Source organism: Tenrec ecaudatus, chromosome 18 (genome assembly GCF_050624435.1).
Source record: "Tenrec ecaudatus isolate mTenEca1 chromosome 18, mTenEca1.hap1, whole genome shotgun sequence".
NCBI classification, from domain to species: domain Eukaryota; kingdom Metazoa; phylum Chordata; class Mammalia; order Afrosoricida; family Tenrecidae; genus Tenrec; species Tenrec ecaudatus.
In genome coordinates this window covers 58567379-58594086 of record NC_134547.1, presented here as the reverse complement: position 1 = coordinate 58594086, position 26708 = coordinate 58567379, and the positions used below count along the sequence as shown (strand labels likewise).

The window sequence follows — 26708 nt, the reverse complement described above, 5'->3', positions numbered from 1 at the left end:
GAGGGTGGCAGGTAGCCAGCGGGGCTCTGAGACCAGGGTGTCCCTGAGGCAGCCACTCCCTTCCTGGACTCCAGCACCTGGCCCAAAAGTGCCCACCAGACACCAGCCCTGGCAAATAGTGTGGGTTGAAGGTGAAAAGACCACTTATTTTCTCAACGCCCCTGGCTCTCCACACCACAGAGGAGGCTCCTCCTGCCCCTGCCTGGCCTTGTCCTCTAGTCCACTCAGCCAGGCCCTCCATGGGCACCATTGTGGTGGTGTCCACGTGAGGACAGAGGGGCTCCTCCAACCACAAGGTCTCACAGCGTCAGCCTGCCTGTCCCTCAGATCTGCAGGGACATCTGTTAGCTGGAAGCTGTCTTACATGCTGGCCTGTGAGGAGCCAAATTAACTTGACTTTTTTTGGGGGGGGGGCTACTTTTTCATTCTCTCCACACCTGGATTTCCTAATTTTGTATGTACAAGAAAAAAAACAAACTTTTTCAAGGAGTACTGTCACTATGAGTTGGAACTCGACTTTTCTAGACAGACCTTCTCTGAGCACTCTCGAGGTGCCTGGCCCAGAGCCAAGGCCATGTGCTAACAGCATGGGTACCCTGCCCTTGCGAAGATGGCTGGGTGTCCGGGCTTTGGAATTGTTTGGAGGCTTGGACCAAGCAACTCTGGAGTCGACCCTAGCCTAGACATCTTGGGCCCGTTTGTGCTCTCCCCACCACCCACCATTTAATGGAACTACGTTTAGAATGTAACAGCAAAGGTGAACTGTACATGGAACATCAGTTTTATGTGATATTGTTACATGAGGGTCTATCAGGAAGTATTGCTACAAATCTCTAGAAACCTTTTTAAACACAATGTCCACCTGGGAAGCTACTGACATTCAGCATAGCCTCCACGTGGGTCTGTACGCTTCTGAAGGTGGTGTTTCTATCTCTCTAAGGCTGTCCTGAGCAACTCCCCACTGTTCACAGGACAAAACAGCAGTTCCGCATCCTTTTAACATGTTCTGGGAACAAAAGAAGCCTAGAGGACTGTAGTGCGAGTGGGGCCAGGTTTCCAGGGGGAATCTTCCAAGCACAGCCCTTGCTCCTCACGAAGAATGAGCAGTGCGTGGTTGAGATGGGAATCCGCCAGTGCTTTTTCTACCCATTCTAGTTTGCGTTTTCTTCAAACGTCTTCCTTACAAGCCCCATGACTGAGAAATCCATCAAGACGGCCTCCTATCAGTACCATAACCCGAGCTCACCTGCCTGAACTGGCCCAGCCGATGCCCATGGAAGCCTTGAACGCACCATTGAGACTGAGTCATGTGTATCACTGGGAACTTGTCTGTAGCCATCCACTCATCGCACAGGCATGTTTAAATTAAACCCATTTTAATTGGTATTAATCGGAACAACCCCCCCCCATAGCAGGATGTTTTTACTCAGCCTCGTGTTTGCTTTGTTACAAATCTAACTCTCCACGAGTCATCTAATTTTTGACTGACGTTTGGGGGTTTGTCAAGCAGTCAAAGCCCTTATACCCTTGGAACAAGGCACATGTGTGCTCATTCAGGCTCATAAGAGCCCCGAGGCCTGGAGGCTATGCCAGGTCTGGTGGCTGTGCCCTTTCTAGCTACAGCTTCAGGCACTGGGTGGGAGTCACAAGCTCTCAGAGGGCACCTGAGTGGAACAGCTAATGGCTGTCAGAGCCACAACCTGCCAGAACCTTCCACCCAACCATATGGGCCTGGCCTTTCACAGCAAAGCTAGTCACAGCTGGACATTCCTTTCATTAGTCAGAACACCCCTGACCTCATAAGGTGCTTAGCAGGCTTCTTGTGTCTAGGGCCCCTCATGATCTTGGGAGACCCCTGCCCTGAGCCCAGATGCCGGGCTACCATTACACATCTACGTTAAGCACCTGTCCTTGGAACCTAGTTATTGGCACTGGATGTGCAGGGGCTCCTGGGGCCAATCAGAGGCTAGACCTGGAGGGTGGAGATGAGAGCTGCACACCTGGGTTCTGATAAGTCCAGGCCTCCAGGGCCCCTGGGTTGGGGGACCTTGACTTAGAAGAGCTCCATTTCCTGACTGGAGTATGGGAAGGGGCCGAGGCCACACACCTGGCCTGCCTTCGGCCCAAGGACACAGAGACTCATAAATAGGAAGGCCCCAGTCTTGATCTTACACTTGCCACAATGCTGCTGCTCAGACTGACCGTTAGCCTGATTCTCCTTGGCGCCTCCTGGGGTAAGTGGGTCTGAACCAGCCCCAACAAAACTGGGCCCCTGGAGAATAGCCAGGCTGGCTGGGAGGGACACAAGTGGGCGGAGGGCGCAGCACTAGGCCTGGACTGGGGAGGGGACACAGGAGCTGGGATCCAAGCTGTGGGGCGTGAAGCCTGCGCTGGGCTGTGGAGACCAGGAGACAGCATGGAAGCCCATGAGGCGTCGACCCCAGGGTTGGGGGAGGGGAGAGGGGAGTGGAATTGGAGGACAGTGGGAAGAGGCTAGAAGGAATAGGCAGAACTTTGGAGCTGAGGGGATATCCAAGGGTGACCAGGGAAAGTAGACTCCTTGGATTCTGGACCCCTCTGGGATACAGGACCAGGGAACATCTCTGGGAAAGGGAGGCGGGAGCTAAGGTGTGGAAGGCAGGTCCTTACCAGCCCAATGGCCAGGTTGTGGGGTTCCCGCCATCAAACCGGCGCTAAACTTCAACCAGAGGATCGTCAACGGGGAGAATGCAGTGCCCGGCTCCTGGCCCTGGCAGGTGTCCCTGCAGGTATATGTACCCGGGGATGGGACAGGGCCCCAGGTGCTTCAGGAGAGGGAAGCATTAGCCTGAGCCCACCCCAACCTCTGCCCCTTGGCTCCAGGACAGCACTGGCTTCCATTTCTGCGGGGGGTCCCTCATCAGCCAGTCGTGGGTGGTCACCGCTGCCCACTGCAATGTGAAGTGAGTACTTCAGCTCTAGCTGCCCTGCCTCCCCAGACCCTTGCTATGGTTGCCCCAACTCCACTCTCTCTCCAGCCCCAGCCGCCACTTGGTCGTCCTGGGCGAGTACGACCGATCGTCCAACTCAGAGCCCTTGCAAGTGCGGTCTATTGCCCGGGTAGGTTGACCAGGAGGCTGGGTTTTGGGAAGCAGGAATTCAGGCATGCCCTGTCCTAACCTTTAGGACCCACCAACTCTGGGTACCAGTACCAATCCTGCTCTGTGCGGCTCCTTCCCAACCCACAGGCCATCACACACCCTAACTGGAACCCCAACACCATGAACAACGACCTGACGCTCCTCAAGCTCGCCTCGCCGGCCCAGTACACGGCCCGCATCTCACCGGTCTGCCTGGCCGCCCCAACAGAGACGCTACCCGCAGGCCTTACCTGCGTCACCACTGGCTGGGGCCGCATCAGTGGCGTGGGTAGGAGTGAAGGCCAAGGGGCTGGTGGGAGGGACAGGGTGGAGTCAAGACATCCTTGGCTAGCTTGACCACCACCCCGTCTTCCAGGTAATGTGACACCAGCCCGCCTGCAGCAGGTGGCCCTGCCCCTGGTCACTGTAAGTCAGTGCCAGCAGTACTGGGGCTCTCGCATCACGGATGCCATGATCTGCGCGGGTGGTTATGGCTCATCCTCGTGCCAGGTTAGCCCCAGCACCCTGCCATCCCCCCAAGCTCTTCCTCAGCACCGGGTGCCCCCATGCCCATGCTGACTGCTCTCTCTCTTCGCAGGGTGACTCTGGAGGCCCCCTTGTCTGCCAGAAGGGCAACACGTGGGTGCTCATTGGCGTGGTCTCATGGGGCACCTCCAATTGCAACGTGAACACACCTGCCATGTATGCGCGAGTGAGCAAGTTCAGTGCCTGGATCAGCCAGGTCATGGCCTACAACTGAGTCCACTGGCCTCTCTCCAGCTCAGCCTAATAAAGCTCCAGGTTCCGCTCTCACCATGGCCATTCCTGTCTTTCCTCCTGGCTCTGGGGGTCACTTGAACTTTGTCTTCAGGCACAGCGGGGGCTGAGGAGCTGGGCTGGTTCTTCAATGCTGCTCCTACTAGACCACCCAGGGAACCCCCACAAGGAGCCAGGACTCACAGAGCAGTGGCTGGCCTGCCTGGGGAGGCAGCCTATTTACTGAGTACAGAGGACTCCTTTACAAAATGAGTACACCAAATAAATAAGTGCACATTCTCAGCCTGGGGCAGGGGGGCTAGCCAAGGCCCAAGTCTCCAAATGCCCTGTCCTACCCTCAGGACCAGACCTAGCCCGGGCCCAGGGGTAAGAAGTCCCCAGAGCTGCAGGCACAAAGGCCCTCAGGGGAAGTGAGGGCCCTGGTGGGCAAAGGGAGCGAGTGTGGAAGGTACAGGCAACTTGACAGAGTGGTTGATCTCTTTGGTTTGGCTTCTTCTGGAGGGGCACACACAGAGGAGCGTCCCATCCATGAGTGCCCACCAAAGGGAGCTGAGTAGGGGGCTAGCCCTCCCTGCTGGTAGGGCGTGACATCCAGTTCAGGCTGAGACTGGGCTCTGGGTCTACCTACCCCCAGCAGCAGCTGTGAGGGGGAGGAGCTTGCCCCCTTCTAGCCGGAGTAATGCTGTGGAGGGAGAGGGCAGGCTGGGCAGGCATGGCCAGCTGTGAGAAGGTTCAGAGGCAGGTCACACAGTATGGCTAAGTTCCAGGGGGCACTGCATGGAAGCTCAGCAGAAAGGGGGGCTGAACAGCCTGGGGACCCTCAGCAACGCAGCAGCTCCTCCTGTCCCACCTCTCCTGGAAGGACAACCCTCACCCATTCCAGATACTAGATGGCGCCTTCTTGCAGCTGGGGGTGGGGGCAGAAACAGGAGGGCCAACAAGAATTCTGCCGTGACACAGGTGCCCCCACCCCCAGGTAGCAGCAGTGGGGCTCCCTTAAACCCTCCACAGTTGGGAAAGAGGCACCTGGGAAGAGAGGTGGCATCCAGGGGGTAAGGGAGGGGGTGGAGGCTCTGCAGAGACACAAGGGGGGTGGGCGGGGGTCCTCTCATCATCAGAGAAGGCTGAGCCGAGGGCAAGCCAGCCACAGGCCAACGGATGACCACACAGTTCGAAAGGGCCAACAAGGGCTAGGCTATGGCCTACTACCAGAGGCCCTGGCAGTCCTGGAGCCAGGTGTGCTGCGAACCCTGATGGAAGGTGGACCTGGGCTGATTGGCAGGGTGCTGGTTAGACCCACTCACTGCCCATGTGCTGCCCAGCTCGGCCTCCCACTGCGGAGTCTCTTGCTGTGAGATGCAGGGACCAAAGAAGAGGCCCTGTGGAGGGAGGGGTTGTTCCAGAGTAAATGTGCCCTGGAGTCCTGGATGCATGTCCTTTGGTTGGGGTAAGAGCCGTGGGAGTAGAGCTTGAATCCCAGTCCCTGGTCCTGCCCCAACCTGTCACCAGCTGAACATGTGCCCACCAGAAAGGCCATCAGTGCCAGGCCAGAGTTCCAGCTCAGGGGCCCATAGAACCCCTCGGGCACCCCAACTCCATCGTAGCAGACACAGTGGGGAAGGAGGCAGCTGAAGACAGAGAGGGGACTGGGGTTGCTTTCCACCGGCCCATGGCCAGGGAGGCCTCTCCAGAGAGCACACCGGCTCAGCGAGCACAGCAGAGCTGTAGCCAGGCCAGGACCATCGTCGGCACGGCTGGGCTCAGCCGTTGTACTGCTGCTGGTAGCGCAGGTTCAGCTCCCGCAGCTCCCGCTCTCGCACGCGGCGGGACTTGTTGGAGCGCGTCGAGCGGCTGGAACGCGTGGACTGGGCAGACTTGGTGCTCTGGCAGCGCGAGGAGGCACGCTTGAGGAGGTTCTGGGAGATAGAGCGGTGCAGGTTTTTCATGGATGATGAGGCTGCCATGCTCACCACCCACGGGTGCCTCAGGGCCTGTAGTGCAGTCATGCGAGCACTGGGGTCCACCGTCAGCAGCCGGTCAATGAAGTCTTTGGCCAGGTTGGACACGCTGGGCCAGGGCTAGAGGCCAAGGACAAGCATTAGGTCCAGGGTGCTCAGCATGCTCCCCCCCACCCCCACAGTGTTGCCACCAGTCTTTAGAGCCACCAACCACCCTGGACTCTCCCCCTGGGCTGAGAGGTACTGCCTCACCCTCCCATGTAGAACATTCTGGGGCCCCTCTCCCACCACCCATCACCACTGGGGCTGCAGGGGAGGGACTGGTCTCAGGGTGATGGAGTCTGACGCCGACAAAGAACAAAACACCTGCCTCATTTCCAGGAGGCAAGTTTCTAGGGTGCCCTGGACCCAAAGCCAGACTTGGGAAGTTGGCCTTCTGCCGAGGCCCCCAACCCGCTATTCCTAGGACGACCGTAACTCGGAAGGATTTAAAGAGAGTGGTCCAGATCTGCCCTTCACATTTCCAGTTACACTTGGGCATTCACCCCAGGGTGGACTTCCTTGTCTTTGAAGGCTGGCCCTCCCTCCAACTGATGAGAGGGGGACGGGGGTGGGGGGGTGGGCGGCATGTGAAGAAAAGGAAGCCTTTCAGGGCAGGAGTCTTCCCAGTGGTCTGAGAAGGCAGGGACTGCTGGGGCCAGGTAGGGGCCAGCCTTTCTCCAGGGCCCTCTCCTGCCTGTAGGACTTTTCTAGGCCACACGGGGGCCTCAAGCAATGCTCTGCGCCACCCTTCCTCCACATTCTGCCCGGAGAGAGGAACCCACAAGGCCTGCCTCCTGCGTTTGCCAGGGTGACCACAGGGCCTCAGCCTGCCGGGATGCAGTGCGTTCTTAGTCTTGGGTAGAGGATACTTGCCAGCACCGAGTGGTCAGCTGTCACTGATGTGTTTTGTGCTCCTTAGGTGTGCTGTTAGCTGAGCCTGTGCCTAGCGCAGCACTGGGCAGGCAGCCGCGCTCGGCAGACAAGGTTCAGTGAATAACAATCTAGCACAGAATGCTGCCTGGGAGGACTCACTTCCAGACCATCAGGCTTGTGGGATGTGGGGGGCAGATTCCGGAGCCTGATGCCACTCTGCTTAGGGACACACACTGGGCATGGGCCCCACTGTTCCACTGAGCTGGGAGCTCAGACCTTCTCTGAGCTCACTTGGACAGCTCATCTGGAATGCCTGAGACAGCACTGCCTTCCTACTGAGTCGGGTTGGCCTGTTCTGCCCATGAACACCTTCGCCTTCACCTTGGGGTTTCTCCAGGGGAGAGCTCGAAGGGAAGCCAGCCAGCTTGTATAGCAGATACTGTCACATGGCAAAGATGGCTGCCTCCTCGGGCTGGCTCTCCTGCTCACTCTCTCCGTGCAGTGGGCCAGGGAGAGCCCCTCAGGAATCCTGAGATAGAGGGGGTAACCTTCCAGCGGCCGTCCTCATCTGTCTTTTGGAAGGCACATCTTGAGCTATGACAAGGCAATGAAGGTCCCCATACTGGTGGGCCAGCTCGCAGGGGTCCTAGGGAGATACTGGCTTTCAAGGCATCTATGGGGGGCTATGTGAAGGGACCCAGAGAAATCACAGCCACTACCCATCAGCCTGGTTCAGGCGTGCTGAGGGTCTGGTGTGGTTCAAGGCTCGGTACCTCGCCAGCATGCAGCGTGACTGCCAGCCCGGACAGTTGTCACTTAAGAGGGGTCAGTCAGCACAAACCGCAGGCATGGTGGTAGTCACCATTCAAGACACTAAAAAGAAGCTGGCTCTGGCAAACACTTGGGTCATGAGAACGAGTGTGCTAGCCTGCTTGGCTTGCTATAATCACCAAGAAAAAGTAAGACACCAGGAGCAGGCTGCAGGGTGGCCCGGCCTATGGGTGGCATAGCAGCAAGTCGGGCTGGCAGCCTGGGCTAGTCCAAACAGGCCCAGTCTCAAGACACCAGAGGGGCACCCTCCTCACAGAGGACAGAGGAAATGGTGGAGCCTGCACACCAGCCAGAAGAACCACCTGCAGCTGCAAGCCACTGGCGGCCCTGCAGAGACCAGAGCTGGGGCAGGCCTCTCACCAGCCCCGCCCCACAAGCTTAAGCATCTGCATCTCTGGAGTAGCACAGGCTCACACCAGGCACCGACCCCCGCTGCTCAGTGAAAGGCCAGGCGCTTTGTGCTGAATGAGTGGGATTGAACCGCCCCTCCAGCTCACCAAGACGCTGCCTCCCCAATTACCGCAGCTGTGAGCAGAATACTGCTGGACTCATTTGCAGGCGGGCTCAGCGCTCCCCCTCCGTGAAGAGCTGGCCCAGGTGGGCCCCAAGCCAGCTGTGATTCAAGGAGTCCTGGCCTGAGAATTAGGCTGCGCCAGTGGCACCCAACCCCATCCTAGTGACTTGGAAAGGGTGCTGAGGGAGGTCTCACAGGAAGGTGGTGGGACCTGAAAGGCCTTCACCCAGGCCAGTGACAGCAGGGCGAGGCTAAGTGTAACTCTCAGAATGGGGGTTGGGGTAGGGCTGGAAACCTGCAGAAGCTTCCAATGAGAATTGGGAAGGAGACAGAGGCTCCCTGCCCTGTCCCACAGCTGAGCTCCTAGACTCAGGCTCTGTTCCTAAGACTCACCACCTCCGCAGCGTGCTCAGGCCCAGGAATGGCACAAGTGTGTCTGTCGGCAGTCTGTGCAGTTTTCCACAGTTCTAGCAGTTCTGGCTTTGGGTGAGGGGCAGCAGTCTCCCTTCAGGATATGGGGGACTGACCAGGGACATAGATGGACCTCAGGTGGCTGACAGAAAGTACAGACCCCAAGTACCGTCCAGTCAGTGTCCTAGAGTCTTCCACCTGCTCCTCCGGAGACGAGGCAGGGACACTTGTCAGCCCCGGTCCATGATTTTGCCTCAGACACTCAGGCTCCAGCTCTAGTGGCACAAGGGCCCAGACTACTACCGGGAGCCTCCACTTCCCCCTAGGGACTAGAGAGGCCAAGGCCAGAGCCAGTCCCCCAGCCTGGGCTGCACAGAGAGGCAGAAGCTGCTTCTTTCCATAAAACACTCACTCCCAGTGACCGCCGGGGCCTGGTCACTGGCCATGGGGCTGAGGGAAAGGGCCCGGTGCTCTTCTGGCTAGCAGTCTGGATGACAGAGTATCGGGCTAGGGTGTAAGCTCAGAGACCCGACTTCTCTCCAATCTGAAGCCACCACCCGTGCGACCTTGACAAAGGCACAGGCTCTTCATTTTTCATGAGGAGGAGCTGGCGGCCAGGAGTCCTGAGCCTCTTGCAGTTTCTGAAAGCCTCGCCTCCATCGTTCTTCCTTGCCTGGCTGCATAAGAAGAGAGCCCACATACAGACTGTACGCTGCTGACGTTACCACTTGACCTCTTGGTCATGGTAACAGGACTCTGGGAAAGGTGGCCTGGCTGACAGGGTGGTCCCGCCAAAGCGCTGCTGGGGAGAAGCGGAGGAGAGAGACTGGGTTTGCCGCCATGACTCACTTCTTCCCCCAGCTTTGTCTTAAGATGTATTTTCAGACCCATATTCCCACTCTCAAAAGCCTCCGTCTGGTACTTACGTGGGCCTGAGGGAGAGCAAGGAAAAGGGCACAGAAGGCTTTTTGGGAAGTGGAGCTCCAAGTTTATGCCAGAGAGCAGAACGATTAGTAAGACAAGAAGAAGAGCACACGCCAACTCGGCCCACAAAGACAAGTGCTCCCAGAACCTGGGCCAAACTAGACCCCGGGTAGCAGTGGGGCCGCATGGCCTCGTCTGGTCAAGACACTCACCATCCTGGTGTCCCGGCTTCCAGCCCAGTAGCATAGAATCCACCACCCAGGACCCGGCAGAGGGGTGGGTGAGGGACAAGCAGCAGAAAAGAGAATGACGAGGGGAGAGAGCCTGGAGGGAGAAAAAGAAGGGTGAGAATGGAGTTGAAAAGGAGGCAGAAAAGGAAGGTCAAAATGAGAAAAGGCATGGCAGTGAAGGTTAGTCAAGCTGCATTCAGACACCCGCCACCGCCTTCACGCTTCCCGGGTCACTGCCTGCAACAGATCGTGCCAGCAGTTGAGCGATGTCTGTTTTCAAAATGGCCCTGGAGCCGCCTCTGCAGGTTCTGGATTTAGGAGGCCCACTAGGGGTTCTGCTGCAGGTGGTTTGCTGTACCCAACCCGGCTTTAAAAAGAAAAAAAAACAAACAACAAAACCCAACTCCCTTCCAGGCTAGGAAGCCACAGAGACGGTTAGCACCTCTCCCACAGCTGTGGCCTCTGTCCCTGCAGGCCCATGGGCCTCCTGGGCTCTCCAGCACACTCAGCACAGGGGAGGTGCTCAGTCAACATGGATGACAGGGAGGGAGAGAAAAGAGACGAGAGTGACTTGAGCCTCTGCTCCAAGGCTGCGGGGCCACATTGGGACAGAGCACAGTTCTGGGCACCACGCCTCCACGGGAGGCACGCAGCGTGACTTTGTATGCTGGGAGAACTGACCAGAAAATCATGGCCACCTTCCACCATCCTGCCTGTAGCTCAGGGAGCGGGAGGGAAGGTGATGGGAGGCCATCAGCACATCTAAAGTGGCCAGCATGTGGGCAGCTCACAGAAGGATAAGAGGCCTGTGAAAGGGCAGCTGGCCAGGTGCCAACAGACAATGAGAAGAGTGGTGTGGGAAGGCAAGGATGGCGGGGCAGAGCCTATTCTGAAGGCAGCAGCCCCCGTGCACTGCTTTGTTGTGGAGAGCTCGGCAGATGGGATGGGGGCGGGAGCAGCAGTGCTGAAAGGCAGCTCTGACCCTGGTGAGTGAGATGTCGTAGGAGGGGGTCCGAGCAAGGCCCTGCTGTAGGAACAGCAGAGACACTGGAGAGGCTGTGCTTCTGCCACACACCAGAAGAGGGCACTGCCATCAGGGGACAGGAGCAGAGGGATACCTGGGGCACAGGGCTCCTGGGAGCTCAGAGTAGACATGTGAGGGGGCTGCTGCTGCTGCTCGGGGAGCCCACTCAGAGCTTGTCCTCCGTCCCCACCCAGCCCACCCAAACAGAGCCGACCCCCACATTTCCTCCGATGGGTCTCCAAGCCCAGTGACTAATCAGAGGGCCTGAGGGCTCTTGCCCTAGCCCTGAAGAGGGAAGAGTCCTCTGAACATAGTGGGGCCCAAGTAGGGCCCACTTCCTTCTGATAAAGATAGTAGTCTGTTTCCTTGTAGGAGACCCCAGAGAGGTCAAGCCCACCCAAGGGTGACCGTGGTTAGGCCGCCATCATAAATCTAGGGTCCATCCTTCTTATCACATATATACCTCTACTTCCTTCCCTCCCTATCATGTGTACAGCCCTAGCTCATCCCCTTCCTGCTACGCCTATACCTATTGTACATCCCCTTTCACTTGATCTTAGCCAAAAGGCCGAGAAGCGATGCACATGCCCTTTCTATGATGTGTATGCCTATTGTACTGCCCCTTCCTGTGACGTGTGGTTACCTGTAATCACACTCCCCCTAAGGAGATATAACCCTGGGTTAGCAAATAACGGGGGGCCTCCAACCTCCTGCCAGGTACTCGAGCATTCTGCCGGGTCCCTGCCCCACCTAGTATCGGCCCACGCTATGCGTGGACCTGGCTGGTAAGATCATAGCCATCCAGGAGGTGAGCATGCTACTATGAAATGTGTCTGACTCCATCATTCCAATCTCTCTCCAATTTCTCTCATGTTCTCGATGACTTTCATATAATCTTTATATATCTCAACCGTACAATTGTGCTTAGTGAACCCGTGATTAGTGGTGGGGGGCTGGCATGCCCCGTCAAACCACAGCAGCTCCTGGCCCCAAGTGGACAGCTGGTCACCTGCAGCCCTGGAAGTCAGTCCTAGGTAGTGGACTTCCACTCCCAGCATGCTCTGGCTTAAGGCAGCACTCACTCTCCAGAATAGCCGTCGAACAACCCTTTCACAGGGGTGGCCCAGTTCATAACTGTAGCAAAATGGCAGTGATGAAGTAGCAACGAAAATAATGTTATGGTTGGGGGGGTCACCATAACATGAGGAGGTGTATTAAAAGGTCATGGCATGAGGAAGATTGAGAACCACTGCTCCGGAACCACCTGACTCTGGGCACACCCACAGCTCAGACTGACCACGCACAGGGGTACTGTTATGCTGACACCTGTCATTCTGCCCTCAGTCCTTCCAAAACTTCTCCCTACATCCTGTCCTAGGAAAAGAACTCACGGCAAAAGCAAGGGCATCAGGCTGGGAACGCCATGTTTCGTATCAAGTTGGAAGTGACCTGAGATAGCGCTGGGCTCCTAGAAAGATCCCCAGCATCAGGGCCTTACTTTCTGGTTCTGCCAGTTGTTGGTCTCATTGGAAAGTGAAGAGTCTTGCTCTCTGGCCACTGATGATGAATGAATGTAGTGAGAGGTGGGTTCAGGCTTCCCAATCTTACTCTTCCCTCATCTGCACAGGAAGCTGACAGTAATGCGCCCCCAACCTGGCCATGTGGTCAGACAGGCTTCACAAGGACAAACCAGCAACGCTAGCTAAGGCAAGGCTGGAAGTTCTGTTCTCAGGACCCCTGAGCCAAGCTCCTGGACCAGACAAACATGGCCAGAGCCAGCAGGTCAGCTCTGGGCCTTTCAGCTCTAGGTGAAGGGCTGTGGGTGCTGGAGGCTGGACAGGGCCCCCTCACACTCAGACTTTGTCCTGTGAGCCAAGCAGGGTAGGAAGACGACTTTCAGGAGGGGGTCTTTTGGCTACAGTGAGTGAGTCCACTAAGGGGTCTCGGCACAAGTGCTGCCGCATGGTGAGGCCTGGGTTTTCTGGCTTGCAATCAGGGCCCTGAGAATAGGCTGGTGTCACTGTCATCTGCAGCCAGCTACTTATGGCCAATCCACCAGGAGTCTGAGAAGACCCCATCTGCAGATGCACCACCGCACCGGCACTGGGCTGGGGGACATGCCCTGACTAAGCTTTCCTCCCTGGGCATCACAAGGAAAGCTGACGGAGGAGCCTCTGGGATGGGAAGCAGGGGTGGATCTTCCTAGTCTCTGAAGGCAACCGGAAGAGAACGTCCTGGCTCATACCAGTCTTGGCCGAGGGAGGGGACCCTGAGTCTCTCAGGCCCCAAAGGTGACGGTCCCACTGCCCACCCCATCCAGACAGCCCTGGCAGCTAGTTTTGTCTCCAGTCTATGGCCAGGACTCCTTTCCAGATCTTGTTGCTCTGGGCCAGGGCTCGGCAAACTTCTGAGACAAAAGAGCCAATTCTGCCATCACAACAATTTACAAACTCTTCGAGAGTCAGAAAATGAAATCACCATTATCTGAATAATATCCTTTAAATTTTTTCAGTTTTACTTCAGAGGCCACATATGGCGCAAGAGCCAAGGCTGGCTGACCCCTGGTCTGGACAAACACGAGAGCATGGCTTCCACTAGCCCTGGGGTGCAGGCCTCCCAGCCTTAGGCATGCCTTAAGAATGCCCGTTCTAGCTACCACCTCGGCGGTTCTCCAGAGCCAGGGTAAGGAATCCACTGCCTGGATGCCCCCCAAGATCCTGGGTCTGACCTCATCACTTTCTCTGTTCTGTGATCCTCCCTGCCCACACTGCTCCTCTCAGCCATCCTCCAAAACCCAAGCCTCACCTTCTCCAGGGCTCTGACGATACAGCCACCCCCTTTGTATGGCTCTTGCCTAAACCCTGCACCCCTACATGAGGTCTGCAGGCCAGAAGAAGCACCAGCATCCCCCGGGTGCTTGTTAGAAATTCAGAGTTGAACAAATGTACTTGACACAATGGATGGATGTCTGGATGGATTGTGATAAGAGTTATATGAGCCCTCAATAAAATGATTGAAAAAAACTCTGACAGTGAAGGTTCTCTTGCCCCGTCATGCTCTTGTCCTTCAGATGTCTTTTTGTTCCCATGCTCAACAGACATCTAAGACAAACAGGATTTGAATCCCTCAAGGACACAATAGCTTCACAGTTTGCATGGTGGTTTAATACTGGTTTCTGTGAGTATGAAGCAAAAAAAAAAAAAGTAGAGTTAATCCTAAGCCTCAACCAGGTGACTGCTACAGAACCTTCACGTTGACACAACCCCCAGGTGATCTGTGTGACCCTCAAGGTGGAGGTGTGGGCCCCTCCCACTCCCTGACCTGAGGCCCAGCTGTCTCTTCACCTTTCTACACGACTGTGGGTACAGACACGTATACCGTATACCCAGGGCCTAGCACCACCCCAACAGGCCGCTCCACAGCCCGAAGGCCTCCTCACACAAGAAGTGGTTCCTCCTTCAAATCCCTTCCGGGACATCCTGACACCACCCACCTGGTCCTAGTGAGCATGGCCCACAGAGCACTTCTTCCAGGTGCCTCCCCGCCACGGCCAGGGCAGACTCACCTCCCCCGAGTAACTGTACTTGCCCCTGAGGATCTGCCGGTACAGCCGGGTACGGTTGTCGTCCTCAAAGGGCATGGTGCCGCTGAGGAGGATGTAGGCGATGACACCCAGCGCCCACATGTCCACTGAGTTGGTGTAGGGCTTGCGCACCAGGACCTCAGGAGCGATGTACTCGGGCGTGCCGCAGGTGGTCTTCATCAGGCAGTCATCGCCCTTCTTGCGGGCGCTGGCCAGGCCGAAGTCAGTGATGATGATCTTGGAGTCTGTGCCCGGGTGGTAGTAGAGCAGGTTCTCGGGCTTGAGGTCTCGGTGCGTGATGCCCAGGGCATGCAAGTACCGGACGCCATCCAGCACCATCTGTAGCACCCGTGTGGCATCACGCTCAGTGAAGGAGCCCTTGGCAATGATGCGGTCGAAGAGCTCTCCCCCCGTGGCCAGCTCCATCACCATGTACACCCGCTCCTGTGTCTCAAACACCTCCACCAGCTGGATGATGTTAGCATGGCGCACCCGCCGCAGCACCCGCAGCTCCGACTCGCACACCTCCCTGCCCTCCCGGTACTTGGTTTCAATCATCTTGATGGCATACGGCTGCCGGGTGGCCCGGTGCTCCACACGCACCACCCGGCTGAAGCTGCCGCGGCCGATGAGTGCTTTGATGTCATACTTGGCCGTCACTCGTGGGTCAAACTTGGCCCTGTACTTGGCCACCCTGGCCTTGCGAGGCGGTTCTGCCGGAGGCTCAGTGTGCCCGGTGGGGGGGGCACTGGGGCAGGGCTGTGCGTGCTGACCAGCGGCTGGGGAGCTGCCTTTGAGGGGGCCGACGCTCCCCATCTCGGTGATAAAGTGCTTGTACACATCACTTGTGATGCCACTGAAAGGCTCTGCTTTCTTGACCAGGTCCAGCTGGACATCCTTGGGTGGCTCAGGGAGGACCTTGCTTGTCCCACAGCCCATCACGGACACGGGGGCATCCTCTCCAACAAGGCGGGCAGGACCTGCTTGGCAGGCAGCGCCCCGTCTACACCTAGTCGGAAGAGAGGGCAAGTCAGCAGAGCCAGAACCCCCGGAAGGGGCACCAGCCATCCACCTCCCTGCACGTCCTCTGCACACCAGGGGCCTGCCAAGGCCCATCCCCAGCCCTGCTGCCCTCAGTGACACTGGGGAACCAATCACAGCCCTGCCTCCCCTGCCCCGTGCTCTCATGGGCTGTCAGGACTGTGGGGCTGGTTCCCCAAACACTATCCTGACCTGTTGTCCCTGTCGGACAGCCCTTGCCCCTCACCTTCCCCTGGGCTAGACCATGTGCCTCTGTCGATGGTAACCCTACCTACCACCAGGTACCTGGGCCCAGGAGAGCTCTTCCCTTCCTCCTCAGGGTGCTGCACCTGGGACCTCTACAATGGCCTTTCCCTCATGTTCTCCCCACAACAATCCACCTGCCGTATTCCTGAGCGATTATTCTTGGCAATTCAGCGTGTCACTGTCTGTTCACTGCCCACTGGGTAAAGTCCACCTTCTTTGGTGGGACCACCAAAGTTCTCCTCAATCTAGTTCTAATAGACTTCTCCCCTCTTCACCACTCCTTACGACTCCCTCCCTCATTCCACTCAAGCACACCATTCCCGCACTTTCACACCTCTTTCAACTTCCACTTCCCTCGGTCAGTCAACTTCCAGGGTGTATGAACTCAAACGGCAGCTAGCATCTCCGTGAAGTCTCTCCTGAGGCCCCTGGTCTAAAGTCATCTTTTTTGACTGCTGCCACCTGCCTCTCACAGGCTCTGTTTGTACCATGTCGACACACAAACCCCATCTCAGCTGCTGACGTCCCATGCTAGTGTCTCTCCAGGGCCACGCCCATCTCAGGTGACCAGCACATGCTGCTCCAGGAACCCCATCATGCCCACAGGGGACACCAACAGGACTGTGGCTTTCCCAAGTCACCGCCGGTCACAGGTTTTCCTACGAGAACGCCACTGAATAGGGTTAAAAGAGTTCAGGACACTTGCTTTCTTTTCACATCTATATTTCTGAAAACTTCTGTGTTGAGTCACTTCGTGTTTCTTAACGAGGATCTGGCTAATACTCTATCTGCAATAAACCTAGCCTAATTAGGACAGTGGACCTGCCTCTAACACTTCCTTGGAAGGGAGGATGACTTTGGGTCGCCAGGGCCTTGACCTAGCCTCCTGGGTGTCTGAGTCTCATGCTGGTCCCCAACCCTAGAGGGGGCAGAGGCGCACAGGAGGCTCAGCTGTCACTGCTGTCCTCCCTCCTCTGCCTGGGTGCCTTAGCCTAGTTAAATCCCGTGCTTTTCAAATGCTAATGCCATTCCTTTATTACTCTGACTCATCCTTTCTGACACAACATGGGGGCGTGGAGTGTGGGGTGATGGTGTTGGAAAGCATCTTCTCAAAGGCCCCTCACATGGGCCTCTGGAGTCCTGGCCCTCTAGGCCTCCTCCAGGGGCTGCTCTCTCACATCCTGTGAGAGAGCAGAGAGAGAAGAGCTGGGGCATGCATCTGCACTCCTACCTCATTAAACTCCAAGAGAACAAATGTCTGCTGGTTAAGAAGAAAAAGGCAGAAACAATAGGTGGTGAGAGAAAGTGCACTTGGTGCTTCGGACAGAGACAACAACACACTTCCAACACACTTCCGCCACACTTCGGGGTCCTGAGGCCCAGAGCCACACCCTGGGCCTGAGAATGGCAGTTTGTTGCCACAAAGCCACAAGTTGAAGGTCAGCAGGAACCAGGTAATGGAGAGAAACACAAGCTGTGGTGAGAAGCAAGAGTCTTCCTACAAAGTGACAGGAAGCTACCCCAGGATTTCACAAGAAAATCGAGGCAGTCATGTGGGTGTTTAGAAAGAGGCATGAGGCTGGCCTGGAGGAAGGTCAAAGTGGGCAGAAGGGACTGGTGAGGAGGCTGAAGGCCCAGACAGGGAGGTGGAAGGAAGAGATGGGAGCAGCAGGGCTGAGCGGGACATCACTCAGAAGGAAAAGAAGGAGGAATGTACAGATCCAGCTGCAGGCCTGTACAGCACGCCTGGTCCAGTACAACAAGCCAGAGGCTGAAACAAGGCTCAAGCGCACAAGCAGCAACGTGGTTCCTTTCTGATACGTGGAGGGTCTCCTGGGTCAGAGCAGATGCAAGCACCCAACGACACCCAACAGACGCAGGGTACACTGAGAAATAACAGCTTCACATTTTGTTCAATAAAAGCTCCTATGGTTTTGTAGCTCCTTTAAGAAAAATTAAAATAAAAAAGGGAAAAATCAGTCTGATTCCTTTCCACTAACGAAGAGAGCTCTAAAAGAAAATCAGGAAAACCATGATTTACAATAGCCATCCAAATTATGAACTACTCAGGAATATACCTAACCAGAGAAACCAAAGACCTATTCAAAGAAAACTATAAATCACCACTATGAGAAATCCAAGAGTATACCATGTTGGTGGACATGAGATTTAACCTTGTGAAATGTCAGTACTGTACCAAGAGATCTGCACCTGTAATGCAATCCTGACTCCAACAGCACCCTTTAAAGAGATGGGAAACCATCCGCCAACTTTGAAGGGCAAGGAGGAGCAGAGGATAAGCAAAGCACTCCTAAAGAAGAGCGAAGTCGGTGGCCTCACACTTCCCTCTCTCAAAACCTACCACACAGCCACGGTATCAAAACCGGTGAGTACCTGTACAGTAACCAACAACTAGATGAACCGAACAGAACCCAGACCCTAGAAGTAACTCCACTCTGACCTTTGTCCAAAGGCTGCAACAAAAGCACGCTGAAAGGAGAAGAGCGTCTGTAATCAACAGTGCTGGGAAAGCTGGGTATCTGTCTGTATGAGAACGCCACAGTGCCCACAGCTCATCCCGTGTACAAACGTGAATTCAAGACAGATCGGAGGCCTCACTGTTAAACCTAGACCTACAGAGATCATCAGTGAAAAGACAGTGACAACCTTCGGGTCCTAATGCACTGCATAAAAATATCCCATCCTCAGACATAACTGAATCTACACAGACAGCAGTAGACAAACTGGAGGACTGGGAAAGGAGAGCGCAGCAGCAGCAGAATGAGGGGGCTGGACGCTAGGCACAGTGGCTGGAAGGCAGGCCTGAGGATAACACTCCAGTCCCTGTCTTGGGCTCCAGGGCAAAAAAGTCTGAAATACAGTCCTTGGCTTGGGACAGGTTTGGGATGTGCTCAATGCCATGTGGACCATCTGTTAGGTGACCAGACGTCCCACTTTTGGCAGGACAGTCCCGATTTTTAACTATTTTTCCCATGTCCCACGGCGTTTTAAAATAGTCTCGATTTTTGGAAAGAGTGCATGACAAGCTAGGGTATACGGTTTTCGTCTGCCACGTGGCTATTTCGCCAGGATATGAGTTTTATCAATGGTGTCCCACTGGTATCCCGCTTTACCAATGTTAAAATCTGGTCACCTTAGCCATGTGGCATTTGCTTTGGGAGCTGAATATAAAATCTGCCACTTGGAGAGGTCTAGGCCAGTGATTCCATAGCTGACCAAGGGTGGTGCTTGAAGCAAAAGGGGCAACTTCTCTGCCCTCACCTCGCCCCCTGTGAAGCGGCAGCAGCAGGGATAGACCCAAAGAGGACATCGGATTACAGCAAATAGAGCAAATACTGCCAAATGTTGCTGCCTCTTTCAAGGACTCAGTTTACTAAACACACTCAAGACCTTGACTGTAAATACGTCAGCTGAAAGGGAGGAATGTGGAGAGCACAGATTAAGGGCTCAGGTTTTAATCAGTGCATCAATACAAGTCAGTGCAGAATGAGGTTTTACCTTGCTGCTAACAAGACTCCAGGACTGCTGCAGTTCTCACCCAATTCCCAGGAGTTCCTGCATGGCGGCTTAGGAAATAATGCTAAGACAAAGGCAGTTAAGAGGCAAGCCAACAAGTAGAACCATGAACTTTGGAAGGTTGTAGACTCACCACCTCCTTCAGGGAAAATATAAGACCTCTATGTAGCAAAGCAGCGGTTCTCACGCTGTGGGTCGAGACCCCTTTGGGGTCGAACAACCCTTTTCACAGGAGTCACCCTATTCATAACAGTAGCAAAATTACAGTGATGAAGCAGCAATGAAAATAACTTGATGGTTGGTGGGAGGGGGGTCACCACCACATGAGGAACTGCATTAAAGGTCACGGCCCTAGGAAGGTAGAGAACCACTGTAGTAAAAGGTTGGGGTTCAGAACGGTGGCTCTTAAGCTAATAATCCTGAAGCAGAACCAAGGCCCCTGAACCCCGAGCCCCAAGACCACTCAGTAAATGACATCTACCCCTGTCTGGAGGGATGGCAAATGGTACAGTGAGAGCCAGTAGCCAAGCCACAGAGGCCACTTCTTCCTGCTGTGGAACTAGAAGCCCTGAGTCACAAAATAAATGGGTATCATCAGGCTTCCACTGTGGCTTTTTTGCTTAAATATGCATACCTAGCTGGGCCCTGAAGAGAAAAATGTTTTCAAAAAAGAGGCCTGACTTCTCCTTTTAAACAAGCAATGCCTAAACAGGGCCCTGCAGTCAGCAGCAGAGAGCCCTGGAGTTCCCTTCTCCCTTCCTGGATGGTGCTTCTCTCCCATTCATCCCAATAAGAAACTCTGCAAAGTCAGATCGATGCTGGTGCGTCACCTGCCAACTACAGATCGAGCGGAGGAAAAAGGATACCTTCTCTGAAGGGGAGGGCACGGGTCACAACCTACAGGTAATTACAGCTGCCCTCCACACCTGACTCCCGTAAATCCTCTTTCCATGCTCAGTAAGCTCAGTAAACGAAGAAGGCAAAGGGGCAGGGGGTGGCTGGCAAAGCGTCTTCTGGAAAGAAGCCACTCTCTCCTGTGTGCCCCTAGCCCAGAGACCGAAATGGGAGTGTGCAAGAGCAGATGAAGACAGTCTCAGGAAGATAACACTCCCTCCCCCCCAAAAGGAGGGCCACACTATGCCATACTAAGTTCCTACTCTAACATGTCTTCTAAAAAGGACCAGACTCTAGTCCTTGCCGCCACGCTCTCAACTCCCAGTCTGGTCCCAAGCACTAAAGGAGGGCCAATGGGTGTGAGCACACAGCACTGCAGTTCCCGCTGACGCGGCACGACTGACAGGACAGGGGAGGCAGAAGAGACTGAGCCAGAGCCACTCAAATGGTTGTGGCTGTGCCTGGAGCGCATCTGGTTCGCCAGCCTGGGTTCCTTGGACCAGCAGGCTCACCTTCGATCCTTCCTCAGACCCAGAGATAGGAAGTCAACAGACAGACGGACCGCACTGAGGGCCACCCCAGGCCTCCCTGCGTTCCAAACACAGCCTGGGTGTTTCCAAGCTCACTGCTCTAGTCTAGATGGCCTTTGTTCCTGCCCCTTATCAGTGCCCCAGGCAAGGGGCCACTTCTCAGTTTCTAGAACTCCCATGGCATCCAGCAAAGTGCAGAGCTTAGGTTAGGTATTCAATGTTTGTTAAGGAAAGATGGTCTGCCTCTCGCTGATTTCTCTCGGCTGCAAGGCAACATCCCGATTTCAGGGGCAGGAAGAGGCCAGATGCCATTAAATCAGAGCCTGTGTGACTGTCCTCGCCCTGAGCTTCGAGGACTACGTGGGTTTTAGAGATTGTTATGTGAACTCGAGGCAAGTTTGTCCCTAAGTTGCCAGATTTGACCCCATCTGTGTGTGTGTCGGTGGGGGTAGGGGGACCCAGAAGCAAGGGTGGATCCTGAAACAATTTCTGGGTACAGGGGCCGTCTGTGTGAACGTCTCACCAGCAGGGGCCCACAGCCACTGGGTCCTCCCCAATACCGTTCCCCAAGATTGTTCACAAAGCTTCAACACCTTGCACCTGTAAAGCTCTCTATATTCTGCACCCTTGTTTTGAAAGACTGTCTTAGTAATCCCAGAAATCCATTAACGCTCCTGAGGCAAGGAGAAGCAATCCTGCACGGTAGCTTGTCACGTTGGACGAGGACCCAAAGACAAGCCCTCTGCAGCCTTAACCCAGCCCACTCCCAGTGAGTCCCTTCTGACTCATACGGGCTCTGGAGGATTGGCCCATAGGGTTTCCAAGACAGTGACGCTGCACAGAACCACAGTGCTACAACCTTCTCCCAGGGAACAGTTGATGAAGCGCGAACCTGTGATGCTGCCTGGCAAGCGCTTTAGCCACTGTCCCCCCCCAGGGCTCCTTTCCCGCAGCCTTCAAACAAAACCAAACCACCCAACCTCACTGCCACCGTGTCCAGTCCAACTCCCAGCAGCCCTAGAGGACAGAGTAGGACCCCCCTCCCCGTGGGTTTCTGAAGCTGGAACTCTCTCGGGAAGTCGCAGCCCACTGCATTCACAACCCACTCACTGGACCACTCGAGCTTCGTTCTGTAACCTCTGAGGGCACCCTAGGATTCTGCTTTCCAAAACAAGCAAGTGATGTGACCCCAGAAATGAAGACTGCAAAATCCCTTCCACAAATGCACACGCAAGGGCGTGTTCCAGGCAGTTCACGGCTGCGCTCTTTAACGTAACCAACCACTGGCAACGACCCCAAAAATTCACCGATAAGAAGCTCTATATCCCTGCATCATGGGATACTCTGAAGTCGTTGAAAAGAAGGCAGTAAAATCCATCTATACTCCCAAGGGGAGAAGGGTACCAGCCACTGAGCAATGACTCAAAGACTTCAGGGTCTATGTGCCCAAATTCACGCGCCGATGTCTCATCAAGTCGTTTAACAAGGGGTAGCAGAGAGTAAGTAAGGGGAAGAGAAAAGCCATAGATCAGTATATGGAAACAAGAGGGAAAACCTACCTCAAAGCCGATCACAGAGAATGCCTCTAGGGGGTGGGGCTGTGAGGGGGACAGGATATGGACTAAGACTTGGACTTCCCACTTTACACACTGCTGCTTAGATGAAAAACCATCACCACCTATTACGGTTTTAAAGCCATTATAATGGAAACATTAAAAATTAAAACATCAGCACATGCATAAGAAAAAAGCTGGAGGCCATGGGGGGAAAACAGAAAAAAGAAAATGTTCTAAAATTGATTGGAGTAATGATTGTATAATTATTCTTGCTATGATTGAATTATTGAATTGCATGATATGTGGCTAATGTGCTCCAAAAAAACTGTAAAAAAAAAAAAAGCTAGAGTTATATAAGAGGGGACTTTTAAAAGTTTGTGGGAAAATGATATTGAGAATATTCTTTTAAAGAGTATTTCCCATGAACTCTCTGAAGCCCCCTCGTACACCAGACTACTAAGGAGACTGTGTCTAAACTTTTCTGCATTACTCGCACCTGTGACATTTTAACTTTTAAGGATATTATTTATCACCCACATTGGTTGTGCTTTCTTTTTAAAACAGAATCACTCTGAGGCCCTCCTCCCCTTCCTTCAAGGGCCCTGCTCTGCACAATAAGAGTTGGTAGGCCAAGACCTCCACCACTGGACTGAAGGATGGTGAGAAGGTGAAAGCCTGCTTTGTTCTCGTTTTACTGTGACCCCCAACTCCAGTTAAGACTCCTGGATCCAATGCCCATCTGTCACCAGAAATCCTGACTCTGGCTCTGTACCTGGTGTTCTCCTTCCAACCTCCCAACTTTCAACCCACAAGTATTTACTGAGTTGCTGCTGTGGGCCAGGAACTCTGCCAAGGCTGTGACAGACAAAAGAAAGCAGCCACCAGCTCTGCTCTCAAGGGACTTACAACCCAGATGGCTCCAAGAGTCTCTTGACCCATTACCTTTATGATACCTTGAGAAGCCACTTCAAGACTGGCAGCCTGGAAGCGTTCCCTCTGAGATGATCTTCAACCTCAGCAAGCAAAAACACTGCATTTTTCTCCCTTAGCGTCATATGAGGCACCATGGCACCAGAGGAATTACCAAGCATTAGCTCCGTGATGAACTAGCCAACACAAACCGTCTTAATACTCACAGAGTAAGATTCCTGGAAGGAGAGAGTTCAAACAAATAAGCTTCTCTGCAACTCTCACCAAGCAGAATTGCTTCCCTTCCTCTAGGACTATACTTCCCCCAAATTTTCACACCACAACACACACAGAGGATGATTTTATTACACAGTACCATGAGGTCAATGAGGGGCCCTGGTGGTGTACTAGGTTACTCTCGGGGCTGCTAACTGCAAAGTCAATAGTTCAAAGCCACCAGACACTCCTCAGTAGGTAGATGAGGCTTTCTGCTCCCGTAAAGAGTTCCAGTCTCAGAAACCCACAGAGGCAGTTCTACTTTGTCCTATGGGATCGGCTATGAATTGGGATAGAGTTGAAGGCAGTAAAATGGTTTTTTTTTTTCTCTCTCGGGGTGGGAGTGGGAAGGGATCAATAGACACAGCTGTTCTCAGTCTCCCTGGGAGTTTAAGAATCAATCCTTTGACACACCTGTATCCCACTTAGATCATGCAGTAGGGAAGTTCTGCAGAGAATCCGAGTTGCCCATATAATGTGCTTATTTAACCACGAACCCTCTGGCTGAGACCCTCTGCATCTATTTCAGATTCCCAGGGCACAACTCTAGCTTTGTGTCAGAGGCAAACCGCTTCCTAGTGGCTGCACCACGTTCTTCTGCAGTCCTCATTTTCTGAATGCTGCGTTTTCGTTGGCTCATTTATACAACTTACCAAGTGCTGTAACTGCAATTAAACCTGGACACTGTGCTTTCTCAGCAAACCCACTCTCTGGTGAGTCTGCATTCCAGAGCGTTGCTAGGGGAATGGCCAACTAACTGCCCAACAGTTTTGTCAGAGTCTTCCTGGGCGGCCAGAAATGACCCATAGGAAGTCATATAACCCATGACAGATTCCTTCATGTAGCGGAGTCTAAGAATAAACTGGCTTATTTAGGTGACACCTCCTTTTGACAAGGAACACACATTGGGAAGAGCGGCCACTAGTACTCATGACGGCTTCTGTTTACTGAGCCCCAACTGTACATCTCACTGAAGCCTGATGACCAGGCGTGATCGTATTCATCGTATGATTAAGAAACCAAGACTCACACCAAACCAAACCAAATTCACTGCCACCGAGTTGATACCAACTCATAGTGACCCAATGAAGCCCGGATTTGGACTCGAAAGCCCAGCTTCTAACCACCAGACTGAACTGTATCGCTAAGGTGGGCATCCCCCCAATATAGACAGTGGGACGGTAATGGGCACAGCTGTCCCTTCTCCCTGGACATAGAAGAGGGCAAGAACTTCCTGCAGCAATGACACAGCTTTTCAACCAAGGCACGAAGGCACAGTAAAGCCACCTGGGGGGCTTCCCAGTCCTGACAACCTCTATTGCAACCTCAGGAACTGAGATCCCTGAATGTGGATCTAGAAACACCACCCACCAAGAGTTTTACCAGCAGTTCTCAACCTGTGCATGGAGAGTCGAAGGACCCTTTCATGGGGATCACCTGATTCATCACAGTAACAAAATTAGTTATAAAGTAGCAACAAAAATAATTTGATGGTTGGGGGTCACCACAACATGAACAACTGTATTAAAGGTTTGTGGCATTAGTAAGGTTGAGAATCACTGTTTTAGACCATCAAGGTTGAAGAGGCTACATTCTCCTAATGCAACACACACACACACCACGCTGTGCTCCTCTCAGAGGAAACAATGGCAACAAGAATCAATACACAGCAATAACTGTTAGGAAGGCACAGAGTTGGGCAATGAGTCATCTGTTACACACGCGCGCGCGCACACACACACAAGGGTCCCAAGAGTCAAAAGCATCTCGACTTTAAGGCAGCTGAATCTTTTGTCCATTCTTCATTGGGCAATCAACCCCTGTCTGTTCAGCAGACACTACTGGGGCACCCACTGGATGGCAGGCACACAGCCAGCTATAACCCCCCAACCTCATGGGGCTTACCACAATGCCACACAACACGCTAGTCTCAGCACACACATGATAAAGGTAGAGAGGAGTCCATGGTTACATGTGGGGTGCAGAGGTTTTTCCAAGGAAGTGACAACCTGGTTAGGTTTTAAAACGAAGCTATCAAGTTTCCCGTTCCTGAGACCAGCCCCTGGAAAAAGACCTCATACTTGGTACAGCAGAAGGTCAATGGGAAAACGAGGAACGCCCTCAAGCTCTAGAGAGAACGATGAGCTGCAACGATGGGCTCACACATCACTCTTGTGCGCACGCAGGACCAGGAGCCAGGCAGTGTTCCCGTCTGTTGTGCGCAGGGTCGGAGCGCAGGTGGAGTGAAATAAAATTACCACCGGGGGGAAAGTGCACATTTAAAGAATAAGGGAATGAAGCCACAGACTAACAGGAGTACACACAGCGTGCAAGTCTCCAGACTGCAAGGCAAGTTTCACAGGCTGTACACGGAAGCAATCGGTTGCCCCTCGGACCTCTGACATTCGGTCGGAAAAGAGGGGTGTGGACTGGGTTGGCGCATGCGACAAGGGAGCGAGAGCAAGCGGGTTGGTTCATTCTGGACGTGGGACGGCGGAATAGCAGGCCCACGCGGCCCCACAGGCGGGCGCCCGCGGCAGCAGTACATTTCGCGGGCACTTCTGCCTCGGACACTGGGGGCCTCGAGCGGTCGTCGCCCGGCCGGCTTCCCGCACGGTAGGCCCCGGCGCCCGGCAAGGGCCGACGACTCCGCGCAGGAGCAGGGTAGGCCCCTGGTGCGCCAGGACGCGACTGCGGCGGCGGCGGCTCGTCCGCCCCTCCCACCCGTCGGGCAGTCGCCCAGGGTCGGGTCGCCTCACCTCGCGCGGACAGCGGGGTATTTGTCGTCTCGTCGGCTCGGCCGACCATCTCCGGGCTGCGGCCACGGCCGCCGCCACCACGGCCACCGCCACAGCGGCCGCCATCCTAGGGCGTCAGCGTCGTGGCGTCATCACCGCGCGCGCCAGACGCCAAAACAAACTCGGGCCGCCTCCTGGGCTGGAAGGGGGCGGAGTCTCTGGATTGTTCGGGTACGGGGTTGGTGCGTTCCCTGGGTAACTAGCCAATCAGCATCTTCGGGGCGGGACCAATCGGCTCCTCAGGGGCGGGCCTATCAGCCGCTCAAAGCAGCTCAACCTTAGGCTGCGGGCAGCATCTGTGGGTAACAAAGCCAAGGCCTGAGTGCCTAATGAAGGAAAGGGGATTCTGCAGTTGTGGTTGGAGACACGGTGCATTTCAACAGATATTCCTGGAAGTGCCTGTGCAGCTAGCTCTACGAAGTATTGGTTTAAATTACATGAACATTTAATTCAGGCGCTCAGATGTGGTGTTTGGGCCCCCATTTCCTTGGAGTTATCGTTTGCTTGGAAAATTAGTGAGCCCGTTCTTGGGGCCCATTTCAATGTAACTATTTTGGTTTAAATTTTACTTTTTTTGTTTCTAGAACTTAAGTGTTTTCTGAGTCTTCAAAGCAGGAAGATTACACACACACATC

General features: G+C 54.5%; 2 protein-coding genes across 5 annotated transcripts; one reads left to right on the top strand and one right to left on the bottom strand.

The window, feature by feature from the left end:
* The first annotated feature begins 46 nt into the window (after positions 1–46).
* On the top strand, positions 47–3915 carry CTRL (chymotrypsin like). Its single transcript, XM_075538089.1, has 7 exons — positions 47–2234; positions 2665–2768; positions 2863–2942; positions 3018–3099; positions 3228–3408; positions 3496–3629; positions 3718–3915. Exons 1-7 carry the CDS (start codon positions 2183–2185, stop codon positions 3877–3879), a joined length of 795 nt encoding a protein of 264 aa, XP_075394204.1. The 5' UTR covers positions 47–2182; the 3' UTR covers positions 3880–3915.
* PSKH1 (protein serine kinase H1) lies at positions 1360–26183 on the bottom strand. Of its 4 annotated transcripts, none has more exons than XM_075538085.1 (4): positions 26035–26179; positions 23033–23238; positions 14269–15295; positions 1360–5974 (listed from the first exon to the last, which is right to left on the bottom strand). In XM_075538085.1, exons 3-4 carry the CDS (start codon positions 15223–15225, stop codon positions 5657–5659), a joined length of 1275 nt encoding a protein of 424 aa, XP_075394200.1. In that variant the 5' UTR covers positions 15226–15295; positions 23033–23238; positions 26035–26179; the 3' UTR covers positions 1360–5656. The 4 variants fall into 4 exon arrangements, with proteins under 4 accessions (XP_075394200.1, XP_075394199.1, XP_075394201.1 ...); XM_075538086.1 differs by lacking the exon at positions 23033–23238 and adding an exon at positions 9662–9773 and having other exon boundaries at positions 5798–5974; positions 26035–26183; XM_075538084.1 differs by lacking the exon at positions 23033–23238 and having other exon boundaries at positions 26035–26183.
* Between the last annotated feature and the right edge of the window lie 525 nt (positions 26184–26708).

Coding starts and splice junctions, on each gene's coding strand:
- CTRL (XM_075538089.1), top strand. CDS start 2,183: ATGCTGCTGCTCAGACTGACCGTTAGCCTGATTCTCCTTGGCGCCTCC. Junction 3,409..3,495: donor GGGCCGCATCAGTGGCGTGG/GTAGGAGTGAAG, acceptor CCCGTCTTCCAG/GTAATGTGACACCAGCCCGC. Junction 3,630..3,717: donor ATGGCTCATCCTCGTGCCAG/GTTAGCCCCAGC, acceptor CTCTCTTCGCAG/GGTGACTCTGGAGGCCCCCT.
- PSKH1 (XM_075538084.1), bottom strand. CDS start 15,225: ATGGGCTGTGGGACAAGCAAGGTCCTCCCTGAGCCACCCAAGGATGTC. Junction 5,975..14,268: donor AGTACAGTTACTCGGGGGAG/GTGAGTCTGCCC, acceptor CTTGGCCTCTAG/CCCTGGCCCAGCGTGTCCAA.